At 35.4% G+C, this 13,838-nt stretch overlaps 1 protein-coding gene and 2 long non-coding RNA genes across 5 annotated transcripts; 1 reads left to right on the plus strand and 2 right to left on the minus strand.

The window, feature by feature from the left end:
• Positions 1-4,925: 4,925 nt before the first annotated feature.
• Positions 4,926-5,794, plus strand: LOC149923442 (uncharacterized). Its single transcript, XR_016477069.1, has 3 exons — positions 4,926-5,372; positions 5,440-5,621; positions 5,676-5,794. It is a non-coding gene; the product is annotated as an uncharacterized LOC149923442 (long non-coding RNA).
• Positions 5,795-8,581: 2,787 nt separating this feature from the next.
• On the minus strand, positions 8,582-10,720 carry LOC149923443 (uncharacterized). Of its 2 annotated transcripts, none has more exons than XM_090160631.1 (5): positions 10,049-10,720; positions 9,869-9,993; positions 9,474-9,792; positions 8,957-9,328; positions 8,582-8,895 (listed from the first exon to the last, which is right to left on the minus strand). In XM_090160631.1, the coding sequence occupies exons 3-5, from the start codon at positions 9,715-9,717 to the stop codon at positions 8,816-8,818; spliced, it is 696 nt and encodes a 231-aa protein (XP_090016757.1). In that variant the 5' UTR covers positions 9,718-9,792; positions 9,869-9,993; positions 10,049-10,720; the 3' UTR covers positions 8,582-8,815. The 2 variants fall into 2 exon arrangements, with proteins under 2 accessions (XP_090016757.1, XP_090016756.1); XM_090160630.1 differs by having other exon boundaries at positions 9,474-9,795.
• A 153-nt stretch (positions 10,721-10,873) lies between these two features.
• Positions 10,874-12,507, minus strand: LOC149923444 (uncharacterized). 2 transcript variants are annotated; one of them, XR_016477016.1, is made up of 5 exons: positions 12,293-12,507; positions 11,958-12,157; positions 11,727-11,868; positions 11,426-11,564; positions 10,874-11,270 (listed from the first exon to the last, which is right to left on the minus strand). It is a non-coding gene; the product is annotated as an uncharacterized LOC149923444 (long non-coding RNA). The 2 variants fall into 2 exon arrangements; XR_016477015.1 differs by lacking the exon at positions 10,874-11,270 and having other exon boundaries at positions 11,285-11,564; positions 12,293-12,503.
• Between the last annotated feature and the right edge of the window lie 1,331 nt (positions 12,508-13,838).

The raw sequence follows: 13,838 nt of genomic DNA on the forward strand, positions 1-13,838 counted from the left end.
AAAAGGTTAACATCTAACGTAGTCCACCTTTATACTGGTTCGTGGTGAAACAAACCGTCAGTGAAGATTTTTAAATGGAATAAAGGTACAGTGGTATACTTATGAGTAATTATGTTACATATGGTGTTATTGTGTAGGATGTAGCCATATTTTAGTGGAGAAACATGTTTTACTTAATTTAACCCAGTTTTATCGCAATTTTACACTGTTTCTTGCGGGAAAAAAATTACGTGATATTTGCCGAAACCCCCCCTCTCCACGTCAGATTGGGTGAGATTCAGCCCGACCCCCTCCCTCCCCTAAACGCCCCATATAATTTATGGATGCTCCCTAATATGAGAATTGGGCTGTAGGCGCCAATACTTGAGATATCTCATGAGATGCTGCGTGAGATATCTCATGAGATGCCGCGTGAGATATCTCATGAGGTGCCGCGTGAGATATCTCATGAGATGCCGCGTGAGATATCTTGAGATGCTGCGTGAGATGCCGCATGAGATATCTAATGAGATATCTCATGAGATGCCGCGTGAGATATCTAATGAGATATCTCATGAGATGCCGCGTGAGATATCTAATGAGATATCTCATGAGATGCCGCGTGAGATATCTCATGAGATGCCGCGTGAGATATCTCATGAGATGCCGCGTGAGATATCTCATGAGATGCCGCGTGAGATATCTCATGAGATGCCGCGTGAGATATCTTGAGATGCTGCGTGAGATGCCGCATGAGATATCTAATGAGATATCTCATGAGATGCCGCGTGAGATATCTAATGAGATGCCGCGTGAGATATCTAATGAGATATCTCATGAGATGCCGCGTGAGATATCTCATGAGATGCCGCGTGAGATATCTCATGAGATGCCGCGTGAGATATCTCATGAGTTGCCGCGAGAGATATCTCATGAGATGCGCGTGAGATATCTCATGAGATGCCGCGTGAGATATCTCATGAGATGCCGCGTGAGATATCTCATGAGATGCCGCGTGAGATATCTCATGAGTTGCCGCGAGAGATATCTCATGAGATGCGCGTGAGATATCTCATGAGATGCCGCGTGAGATATCTCATGAGATACCGCGTGAGATATCTCATGAGATGCCGCGTGAGATATCTCATGAGATGCCGCGTGAGATATTTCATGAGATGCCGCGTGAGATATCTCGAGATGCTGCGTGAGATGCCGCATGAGATATCTCATGAGATATCTCATAAGATGCCGCATGAGATATCTCATGAGATGCCGCGTGAGATATCTCATGAGATGCCGCGTGAGAATATCTCATGAGTTGCCGCGAGAGATATCTCATGAGATGCGCGTGAGATATATCATGAGATGCCGCGTGAGATATCTCATGAGATGCCGCGTGAGATATCTCATGAGATGCCGCGTAAGATTTTTTATAACATGGCTATTTGTAAATCGTGCGGTGAAGATGTTAGTTCTGAAAAAGAAAAGATAATATGTAAAGGCGAATGCGGAAATAATTTTCATGTCCAATGCACTTCGATTAAAACCGAAGAAAACCTCCGCAAATTGGGAAGCAAAAAAGAAACGTGGTTATGCTATGCATGTAAGGAGCAATACAAAACGAAGTCAACTACTGCAAGTAAACCAGATTCAACCGGTGAGCCTTCTTTGTCGTTGATAATGGCTAAAATGAACGAAATGCTAAAAAAACTAGACAAACTAGATCCGATTGAAAAGAAACTTAGTGACTTTGAATCTGCGGTAAATTATTGTAGCGGGAAAATTGACGACTTCGGCCAAGAGCTACAAGGTTTTCGCCAAGGCTTAGATAAATAGCAAAAAATGCCGCATTAGAGCTTAAAGTATCTTATTTGGAAAATAAAATTAGCCTAATTGACCAAAATCAATTGAAAAATAACATTGAAATAATAGGTATTGAGGAAACAAAAAATGAAGATATAAGCGAAGTTGTTTATCTAGTGGCCAGTTTCCTAGAAATATAATGTGCAGAAAGTGATGTAGTTGATTGTTATAGGCTCCCCAAAGTAAAATTAGGCCAAGATAAGGTTAAACCGAGTAAAATTATTGTTAAATTTGCGAATGAAAAAATACAAAAGGAATGGATGAGAGTTTTTAAAAGTAAAAAGAAAAATGGGTTCACGGCTAAAAACATCCACAAAACCTTGCCAAATGAGTCTGTCTACATTAACGAAAAACTAACGGCATTTAATAAAAAATTACTGTATGATGCAAAAATTTACGCAAAAAAGAATGATTACAGATTTGTTTGGATCTCAGCAGGGGAGATCCTTATACGTAAATCTGAAAATTCGAAAGCTATTAAAATAAAAAGCCAAAAAGCGTGAGATATCTCATGAGATGCCGCGTGAGATATCTCATGAGATGCCGCGTGAGATATCTCATCAATTGCCGCGAGAGATATATCATGAGATGCCGCGTGAGATATCTCATGAGATGCCGCGTGAGATATCTCATGAGATGCCGCGTGAGATATCTCATGAGTTACCGCGAGAGATATCTCATGAGATGCCGCATGAGATATCTCATGAGTTACCGCGAGAGATATCTCATGAGATGCCGCATGAGATATCTCATGAGTGGCCGCGAGAGATATCCCATGAGATGCCGCGTGAGATATCTCATGAGTTGCCGCGTGAGAGAGAGAGAGAGAGAGAGAGAGATATTCGGCAATATAAGTAATAAGGTGTCTGTATTGGACAAATTCGATTAAATTGGGTATATACTGATAATTTAAGGTAATGTTAATATATTACGGAAAAACCGAGTTAAATTCGGTAAGCGATAGTAAAGTTCGGTAAGTTACAACTAATTTAAGTAAATTTGTCTAAATTTGACAAAGACGATTAAATTGGGTAAATACTATTAAATTTAAAAAAAACATTTTAGGCCAATGCGAGTTTAATACGATAAGATGAATAACTAGAAATATATATAAATTGGGAATATTTTAGTATTTTGGGGTGAATTATTCTGTCGTTGGGTAAATGCGAGCGAGCTAGGGTAAATGCTCATAAATTGAGGTAAGTTGAAGTATTTGGGAATATATGAACAAAATATAAGTTAATTCAGATATATTTGACTAAATTGGATCTATTTCAATAAATTGGGTGAAACCTAAAAATTCAGTAAATTTTGGTAAATTTGAGTGAACTACGAGAAATATTCGACAATATAAGTAATAAAGGGTAAATTTTAATTAATTTGGTTTAAATCGTCTAAATTGAACAAAGTCGATTAATTTGGTTAAATAATGATAATTTAGAGTAAATGTTAATATTTTACGGAAAATACGACTGAAATTCGGTAAGATAAAGTAAAGTTCGGTAAGTTACGACTAATTTAAGTAAATTGGTCTAAATTGGACAAAGACGATTAAATTGGGTAAAAACTAATAAAATAAAAAATAATTTAGGAAAATGTTAGTTAAATACGATACGATGAAAACCTAAAAATATATAAATTGGGAACATTTGAGTAGTTTTGGGTTAGAGATACTATTATTGGATGAATTCTTCTGCGTAAATGCGAGCGAGTAAATGTTCATAAATGGAGGTAAGTTGAAGTAGTTGTGAATATATTAACAAAATATAAGTTTATGCAGATAAATTCGACTAAATTGGACCAATTTAAATAAATTGGGTAAAGCCAAAAAATACAATAAATTTTGGTAAATTTGAGGTAAATACGAGTAAAATTTAGCAATTTAAGTAATAAAGGGTAAAGGACATCGCACATCCTTTATGGGATTTGGCTTTCGAGTCTTTCGACCGATATTTTTCAAATTGAAACATGTTAAGTTTGATCAAAGGAGCAAAATTGTCCATTGCCATTTTCCCCTAGCTCCTATGGTTTGTCCAGTATCAGCGGTCAAAAGTGGACAAAACTTACTTGTTAGTGTAGTCTTTTTGTTAAAAGAATTAACGGAGCATCGGTTAGCAATCTACACGTAGGTTCGCGCGTCGCTAGTCCGGGCACACTATCAATAGAGTTTTATTGCTTTTAAATATTAAATTTATTAGCACTTACTTACCATATTTAATAATCATTTATCAAAATTACTTAAATTTACCCATATTATTAAACTTTAACCAAATTATTAGTTTAAATCTTAATAAATTGGCAGCTCTCAAATGCAATGAATTTTCCAAAAATTAATTTGAAATAATCCAGATCTACTAGTAAAGTACCCAAATTAGGTAGCGTTCACCCAACTTTACTTGGTCTTGCCTATGTTGCCTGCATTTATCTTTATATTAACATTTACCTTAAATTATCAGTATTTACCCAAATTAATCGACTTTGTCCAATTTAGACGACTTAATAATAATAATAATTGGTTTATTGGAAATTAGTGGAGACTACATTGTTATATGGCCAAGTTGTGAGACAACTTTTAGGCCACGCTAAGGCGTTTTTATACAAAGTTACAGCTTTCATACATGGTTTTCACAGAAAAAGGGGGAAAAAATAACTATTTACATTAAAAAAAATAAAATAAATCTACAAACTGGACAAATAAGTTCGGAATTTTTTTTTAAAGAACGGCAAACCTTGTGATGTGGGTATATTAAGGGTGTTAAATAAAACGGTTGATTTACAGAAGATTGAGTTTTGTTTTAATTTGGTATTGGCAAAGGGAACTTCTAAGATGTAATTATTTCGCGTAAAATATTTCGATAGAGCACTGAATTTAAAAGGGTTATACATGTTTATAACTAGTGATTTATACATAAAAATTAAACAACACTAATTAAAAATTTGGTATACTGTAAGTAAGTTTAATGATTTGAATAGTGGAGAAGTATGATCGCGGCTATTTTTATTTTCGATAATTCGGATACTCCGTTTTTGAAGCTTAAATAAGCGATTTAGGGCCCGTTCCAGGGGGCCTATTCTTGTCTTGGCGATACGCATGTCGTTATGGCGGAATCGATAAAATATCGCCATAACGACATCGACCGGCGAAAACCGTATTCTTGTCTCCAAAACTCACTTCGACATCGCCGTATCGCCAGCGAATTATAACGACAGGGCTGGGGATGTCGGAATCGCGTTTCTTTGTCGTTATGACGTCATTTTTCGCTTCGAATCGCGGTATTTTCAAAATGGCTGCTTTACAGCTCGCATGTTTTGAGTTTTGGCGTCTGTCAGAAATGGAAGAAACGAAGAGTTTTGGGTGGGAGAGAGTTCTAAGAGATAGATCAAAAGCTTTTGAACTTTCGGAAAATTAGTTTAGAAGTTTATTTCACCTAGATAAGTATTTAGTAATAGAGATTTGTGAGCATCTAAAAGCGACGTTAGAGTCAAACGCGTCTAACGTAAGAGTTACGGATCTCCCTGTAGATTCAAAGGTGAGCCATGAATTTAAGAATTAAAGTTCGTAATTATTAGCGTTTTAATAATTATATGGTTCATTAGGCGTTAGTGGCTGTTCGATTTTGTGCTTACCAGAAAGCAGCTAGTTGGCAAAGATTTGTTTCTTGATGTCAGTCAGGCCACGGTCAGTCGCTGTCTGCATCAAGAAACCGATGCAATAAATAGCATTTTAATGCCAAAATGGATAAAATTTCCACTGAGTAAAGGGAAGCCACAAAGTTGAGGTAATTATCAAATCTTCTCATAGCAGATAAATATTAATTTAACAATGCGTATAGATTTATGGAGAAGACCAGATTTCCCGGGGGCCATTGCTGCAATAGATTGTACGCACATTGCAAATGTTGCTCCAAATTCACAAGATTCAAATTATCGTGAACATTTGTACATTAACAGGAAAGAAAACCATTCCTTAAACGTGCAATTGGTAAGCTTTATTTTTATATATAAATAATATACATGTACATTCAAAAATTTACATAGTTTTTATAGCTTTGCGATTGTGATTTGGTAATTTTGAATGTCAAAGCCAAGTTTCCTGGGCGTACTCATGATGCCCACATATACAAGGCATCAATGGTTTCAAGATATCTTTGAAAAAAGTTACCTAGCAACCAAGAACTCTAGAGATCATTCCTAAGGTAAGTTTTGAGTATTAACTTCTCAATATAAAGGTAGGTATGAGGGTGTATAGGTAACAGAAAAACAACTATTTTTCTTTTCAAAACTTTATTAGTGAAATTGTAAAAGATTCTTCAAAATAAAAAATTTGAATTTTTCACTTACTTTGTTTTAAAACTAAGCATATGAAACTCAAATAGTTTTTACAATACAAATTCTCCTTTGAGAACTAGCTATATGGCACCAAGTTTCCAACTGATCTTCCATTATCTTAGTTTGCTTATCAAGATTTGAATTTATTTTCTCAAGAAATTGTTGAGCCCTCGCATATGACCCTGTTGCCTTTGTTGGTTGCGACCTTTAAACGGTTTAAGCCAAATTATCTTTTCCAAATTTTAAATATTTTTAAAGTAAATGATTTTCTACTTACCTCGTGCAGCTGGAGAAATATTTTTACCTTGGGAGTGATTAGAACCAAAGAATATAAAGCCCCAGGAATGGAAGGATTGATATTATTGGCCGCGTGTTTTGGCCGAGCTAGAAACTTCCGGCAAAGCAAATCAGAGTAACTGGAAATGGTTACCGCAACCAGGTCTCTCTTTGAAAAGAAGAGGTGCAAAAGTTCCACTAGACGGAGCTACACCTTCCATTCCTGGGGCTTTATATTCATCGTTAGAACTCACAGACGCTACTGGTAAACTATGATTAAATCTTGGAGATCTGCAGGAATGGGAGCCAGTGGGAGAAGAATGGGCGATAGTGACTGAATATGGAGGAGCCATTGTTGAAGAAGCTGCGGGACGTTGATCTAAAGTAGCCAATGCCGCATCCATTTTCTTCAATTATCTGTTGTTAAAATCAAGAAATGTTAGCATGAAATGTATTCATGAAAGAATACTTACCCCAAAACCAGCTTCTGGTACTTCGTAGTGGCCAAATGTACCCCCTAGGCCGCTCAATAAACGAGAGCTGCCCAACATTTGCTCGACCTTCCTCAGTTGTCTTAGTTCTAGTTTGGGAAGTTCCAGTCAGCCAAACTCTGGAACATTTATGCATAAGTAATAGAAGTAACAGTATTTCTATTCCAAAAAAATTACTGCACCTCCAGTACGGTCCACCACAAGCATTAAGCCTTTGGACAAGACTAATGCACATCGCGGTGTACTGTACGCCTCGTTTGTACAGTTTGCATCAAACTTACGGCTAACGAAACGTTCATTAGCCTCCATGTATTCTAAAATTAAAACCTTTAGATTTCCGCAGAATTTTGTGGCGCGACTCAATGTTATTTTAAAAAAAACTACCAAAGAAGAACAAAAATGACAACTGCGAAAACGTAAACAAACGCAAAAATATTACAGCAGCCGACAGAAATAAATAAGTGCGATTCGTATTGGACGATTAGAGGGGCACGTCACCGGATGTTGACGTCACAACTCGCCTGGCGGTATTTTCGTTTTTACGACATTTCTGATAGCGACAGGGGGACAAGAATTCGCTAACGAAAACTCCGGCAGCGCCCCCTATCCACACTGCGTGTAACTGTATAGTGGTGATCAGCATTCAGCAAATAGTGGTGTGCTACTGATGAGATGGTATTATATACGTTTTAACAGCGAATTAGTGTTTTCTTGGTAAGTAGGATTGAATGTCAAGTTTAAAGACATAATGTTTGGTTCTAATTATATACTGTCATTAAGATTTGAAGTCCTTTTGGATTTACTTAAAACATTGTTAGAATAGGCCTTGGAGCAATATTGTTCAAATAAAAGATGACATCTCAAAAAGGTATGCTAACATTTAATTGGTATTCTATTATATTATCCTATTTTAACCTTTATTTATTCCATAATAATGAATCTCACCATGGTTGAAATTTGGAAATACATTGGGGAAAAGCCAAGAGCCTTAGAAGAAGGAGAACGGATGTTTAGAGAAAGCCCAAAAGGATCAAAATGGGAACAAAATGGAGAAAGTTGCTCGGGCCAAATTTCCGTGGCTTAAAAAAGTACAAGTATTGGAATATGGCCTCTTAATTAACTTAAATAATCCATTTCTAGCTTTTAGTTCAGATGGATTATACATGGAAAATGGAGAGATAAAATTACTCGAGATTAAGAAGAAAATATCAATTGAAGATGCTGTCGCTCAAAACAAATTTAACTTCTTGAAAATTGGAAAAGACGGAATTTATTTACCAACTAACGATTGTAGAAGCTACTATGCACAAATTCAGCTTGGCCTTTGTGTTAAACATAAAAACATGCTCATTTTTCTTGTATTCTCCCAAGGGCTATCTTTTAATTGATATTCAAAGAGACGAAGATTATTTGAAACAAAACATAGTCAAATTGTGCAATTTTTATTTCAAATTATATTTACCATTACTAGTCAAGAGTAAGTGATTTTTAAAACAAAAAAGTTCCTATTTTGTACTGTGCCAATTAGTATTATATAAGAAAAGTAAAATGAATTTGATCAATTAATGTTATAAATGAATTTTTACTTGGTCTTATTTATAATAAAAGATTTTTAAACTTATTTGATAAAAATTAATAAAATAATCATCATCGTCATTAAATAAGATTTAAACTTAGTCATCAAATTTATCATCTGCTAGAATTGGTTTTAGTAAATTTACTAATCCACATATGACCTTCAGAATTTCGTCACAGTAGGGAACTAAATCAAGGTCAAATTTATCATTTAAAATTTTAAATAATTTGATTCTTTGAATGGCTATCTCCACGTGAACACGAGCTGATGCAATTTTTGATTTTTTACACTTTCTTCCTTACTAAACTGTTATTTTTCTCAAAAATGGAGGGATGTGTAGAGCTATGCCATTGGCCGCACATTCATCTTCAATAAGGAAGCCTAAATTTAAGTTGAATGAGTTTTAAAATATTTTTTTAGCATATTACACTTTTATGCATACCTTTGTCAACCATAATTCCATCAATAAATTGTTCACAAAGATTTATGACCCCACTCTCAATGGTGACTTCCTTGTCGCTTACTTTTCCACCCCAGGGGTCGCTAACGAGCGTGATCATGCCAGAAGGTGAAATTCCAATGAGAATTTTTATTGTGTGAGTTCCTTTATAATGGATGTAGGTTGCCACTCTGTCGTGAAATGTGTTGGGCTTCATCATAGGTACTTCTGAGCAGTCCAACACAATGCGAGTATTATTAAACTCTTTAAAACATTTAGGAAAGTTACTTCTGATATTTTCCATATCCGGCCAAAAGATAAATTTCTTCAAAACTTCAGCAAGGGCACAAAGGGTTCTTTTGAAATATGTTGAAACTGTTCGATTCGAAATGACAAATAATGAAGCCACAGCGTCAAATGTCAAATTTGACTTAAGTTTCATTAGGGTTAACAGCACCCTATATTTTACAAGCATTAGAAAATTAGAGCTTGCTCTGGTTTTCAAGCCCTAAAACCTCACTTGAAAGGCTTTCAAATAGTTCTTTCCCAATGCCAGTAAGAGACACAAAATCAGCATTTTTCATTCCATTGCTTGAAATTCCAACTCTTGACCCAGCAAAATACTTTCCATGGTCCAAATAAACTTGAACACCAATAGACGCATTTATTACTCTAGATGGTTTGTGAGATTGGTCCTTTCCTTGAGCTTCAGTTGTTACTTCAGATAGCATAGCTAAGTTTGATAATGACAAAAACTTTATCATCCGGAGCTGGTTCACTTGCGCTTTCAACAACTTTTGGAGCAATGGAATCTGTTATTGGTGATGTTGAACATAGAACTGCTTGATTTAAAATTAAATTTGTGTTATTATTCTATTTATTATTTCACAAAAGTTTACCATAAAATAAGAATACCTTTAGAACGCTTTACGTAACGTTGAGCTCGTTCTTTTAATCTAACTTCGGTTGATTCTTTAATTGGCTTACATGGCAATTTTTGGGAGGGAATGGCGTTACATTTCAAACGTCTTCTTACAGATCTACGAGTTTTTCGATTAATTTATTTTAAAAAAATTAATATTATTTGCATCTCACCATTTCTTTCCAAGAAGTCATCAGCTGTAAAATGGGCGCTACAAATCTGAGCCCACTTACTAGGCCTTTTCCCCGACTTTATCTTTGTTAACCATACATTTAAAAGTTTCTTACAACTTGGGAATTTATGAAATGATAATCCTGGCTTTGGTTCTTAACTATTTTCTTCAGTTTTACGTTTTTTAAGCGCAGTATTATTGCAAAAAGGGACCGCACAACTTCTCCCACCTCTAGCGTTAATGTGAACCGCCATATTTCTTGGATTTGTTTTGATTTGGATCACCACTATACGCTGGAAAACCAAGCTGCAGGGGTAGCGACGGCAGCGCCACCTATACCCGTTTCGCTAGCGAATAAGGTTCCAAGCGAATGTCGTTATCTCGAATGTCGGTATGGCGAAGTGATAAGGTGGAATCATTATGTCGTAACCGAGACAAGAATAGGCCCCCTGAGACGTTTTCAAAAGTCTCGTTTAAAAACAAGACTCGCGATTTAACGAAACCGATTTACCGAGACCTAGACTAGAGTTATAAAAACGCGTTCCAGAGACATTTTAATGAGACTTCGTAAACTCCCGCTCTCGTTATTTCGACTTTTTTTTAATAAGCTCCGCCCCCGTCCGGAGCCAATAAAAACGCCGGAAAATATCAGCGGTAAGCGGGTCACTTCAATCGCTCAGTTAAGCCTTAGCGTTGTCTGTGATTTCTTTCTTGTAAATAGTGGCAATTTTCCACTTTCGAGTTTCGACTACGTAATCTCGGCTATTTATCAGTTATTTTATTATATTTATTAAATTTTATTTATAAATTTACAATTTTTGGTGGTTATTTACATTTGTTTTTATATAATATTTGCATTTATTTATTTATTTAAAAATGGGGTTAGCAAAGAAGCAGAGCTAAGGGCGAAGTTTAACTCAGGTTGAATGAAAGGCAAAAGGAAGTAATTGTTGCTGGGCTTGAAGCTAGAATGGGTTTGGTCAACGGAGTTATGGCAGTAGTGAAAGCCTACAAAAACATAGTAAAAGCGTGGAAAGAGATGGCAAAAGAAGTGTCAGCCGTTGGTAAGGGGACAAAAAGAACTCTCTTACAAATTAGAACAAAATGGTCTTTCTTAAAAAACATCGTAAAGACACTGGCCCAAGATATCATAATGATCAGAAAATCAACTGGAGATTAGCTGACACCTCTTGAGAATAGAGTCGTGAAACTAATTGGCGAAACTATGATTCGTGGTATAGCAGGTGTTGAAAATCGCATTGGTAGTACAGCAATGAAAAAACAAGTACATTAAACTCTACTTTATTTACTTTAAATATAAAATTTGAATTGTTAAATATACATTACAATTTGAAACAATATAAATAAAGCCCCTTACCTTCTACAAGAGCTAGCAGTTTCACATACCACCAGCGAGAATGAGTGGTTTTTTATTGGTACGCCAAGTGCGGGGTGTTTTCACATAACTCCTATGAGTACTCCACCGAGCGAGGTCGGTAATGCTCCCCTTAATTTAGCTGCAAAGAGACGTGGTAAAATATTTCTATTAAGTAGAGGATATCATTATTTAATTAAAAATTAATTAGGATTTCAATATTGATGACAAAACAAAGATTGACAATGCAAGATATTGTCAATAAAATGGGTATATTTAGAAACGCTCAGTTTAGATGTATTACCTACTAGCAGATATAGCTCAGTTACATTTTTTAAATAGACGCAAGGGCTGAAAACCCACTTCCAAATCCGCCTAGGCCAATGGTAAAGGAAAAATCCAAAAGTGTTTTATGTATTGTTAACGTTGCTCTTTTCCTACATTCTCTGAAAAATAGATTGACATTAATTAAGATATAAGTAATAATTTGGTATACCTGTTAAAGGTGACAAAAGAAGCTATAAAAACATCATACCTGTGCCCTCCGAACCTATTGCTGCTAGCAGTGCTGAAACATTAGACCACGTTGCTCTGTCTGTAGTAAATAATCAAGAACGATTGAATGTGTTTTAGGAAATTATTCTAAACGAAATGCGCAATTTTCTCTCTCCTTTTCCAGTCATTTGTACAATACCAATAAAATTCTGGTTATCATACTCAACTCTTTTGTTCGGGCTGAAAAGGAAATTGAAAATTTTATTTCAGTGACATCGCCTTATGAACGAATAATTAATAACCCTGAAACATAATTACATTTACCAGCAGTATGTCTACTACTTTTAAATTAATTTAATGAATATTACTTATTACCTTTTCTCTAGCTTTCAGATGTAACACTTCCCACGACAATGAAACTTATTTCTTTATTGTTGTCAGCTGACCCATCGTCCAACGGAGCTGTCTCCATCTTCAAGCAGGTTTTTTCACTTAATATCAGTTTGGCGGTAGATTTGAATTTCATTTGGATATTTTTCAAAGGTGGTTATCACCTTCCGGTAATTTTTTACCCATAAAAGTAGTTAGGGGCTCAATAAACATTTCATTCAGTATATTAGGCAGTTTTTATCATTGGGTATCAGGTCAAAAGGGAGATGTGTTCCCCATTCTCTTTAAATGATAGCTACAATAATAAATAAATACTTCTATTTTAAGAATTGAAATAATTTTTATTTATATAATGTGTACAAAAAATAATTTGACTGATGTTGTGAATGATTCGACAAACACTCAACTTGACTGTTTTGTGTCGTTAAAAATTTTCCGTCTTTCCAAAACAAATACAGCAGATGATTATGATGATCTATAATAAGATTATTTTATAATACAATTGCTCCCAGAGTGACATTTTAAATATATCAAAACGAAAAGATCTTTCTTTCTTCTTTTCGTTTTGATATTAAATAAAAATAATGATAAACGAATTCTTACCTGCGTAGCAAAATCTAATCTATGGGGTGTCTTCAATTCGGGCCTTGGCCATTCCCATTTGTAGCTCAATAAACGCGGATTCAGGTAAATGTTTGATTGTTAGTGCCAAAAATCCTTTTTTATATTCAATTCATAGTATTGGGTCACTCGCGATACATTATTTTCAGCGGGACATCAGTTTCGATACTGTTTACACCTTGTTTTATCATGTTAGCTCGAAGAAACTCCGCCGCCATTTTTTCACTATTTTCGCCTCCGAACGCGTAAACGAGAGCTCCGGAGCTCTCGTCTAGCTCTCGTTGAAAAACAAAACTTTTTGTCTCGTTCAAATGTCTCTGGAACGCGTTTTTGAAAAAGTTTCGTTAATTAACAAGACACGCCCCCTTTTTCGTTAGTTAACGAGAATTTTTCGTCTCTGGAACGGGCCCTTGTTCATTGATTTTTTAATAATTTTGACAGAAATACCGTCATATCCTGGCGCTGAATTATTTTTTAGTGTTTTTATGACATTAGTTAGATCATTTTCAGTGACGTCAAAGAGTACCATTGAATTTAAAGTTCGTTTTATGTTATCTAGGTTACTGTCTATATTTACTTGGGGCGCAATCGGGGCTGAGTTAAAGAAGTTATTGAATATATCTGGGTTTAAATTAAAATTTAAAGAAGTGTTAGACTTGGTTGGTTTTTTCCCTAGTAGTTTATTGATGATTTTCCACGTGGATCTAGCATTGGATTGAGAACCTAGGAGTTCTCGATAGTATTTGGTTCTAGCATTTTTTATTGCGTTGTTACAGATGTTCCGTTTTTGTTTATAATATTGTTTATTTATATCAGTAGGATATCTAGAGGCTTTAGTTCTAAGTTTATTTTTTTCTTTAATTAAGTCTAAAATTTCCTTTGTGATCCAATTATGAGAATCACTATCGTG

The sequence above is a fragment of the Leiobunum rupestre genome, chromosome 10 (assembly GCF_980474605.1).
Source record: "Leiobunum rupestre chromosome 10, qqLeiRupe1.1.hap1, whole genome shotgun sequence".
Classification (NCBI taxonomy): Eukaryota; Metazoa; Arthropoda; class Arachnida; order Opiliones; family Sclerosomatidae; genus Leiobunum; species Leiobunum rupestre.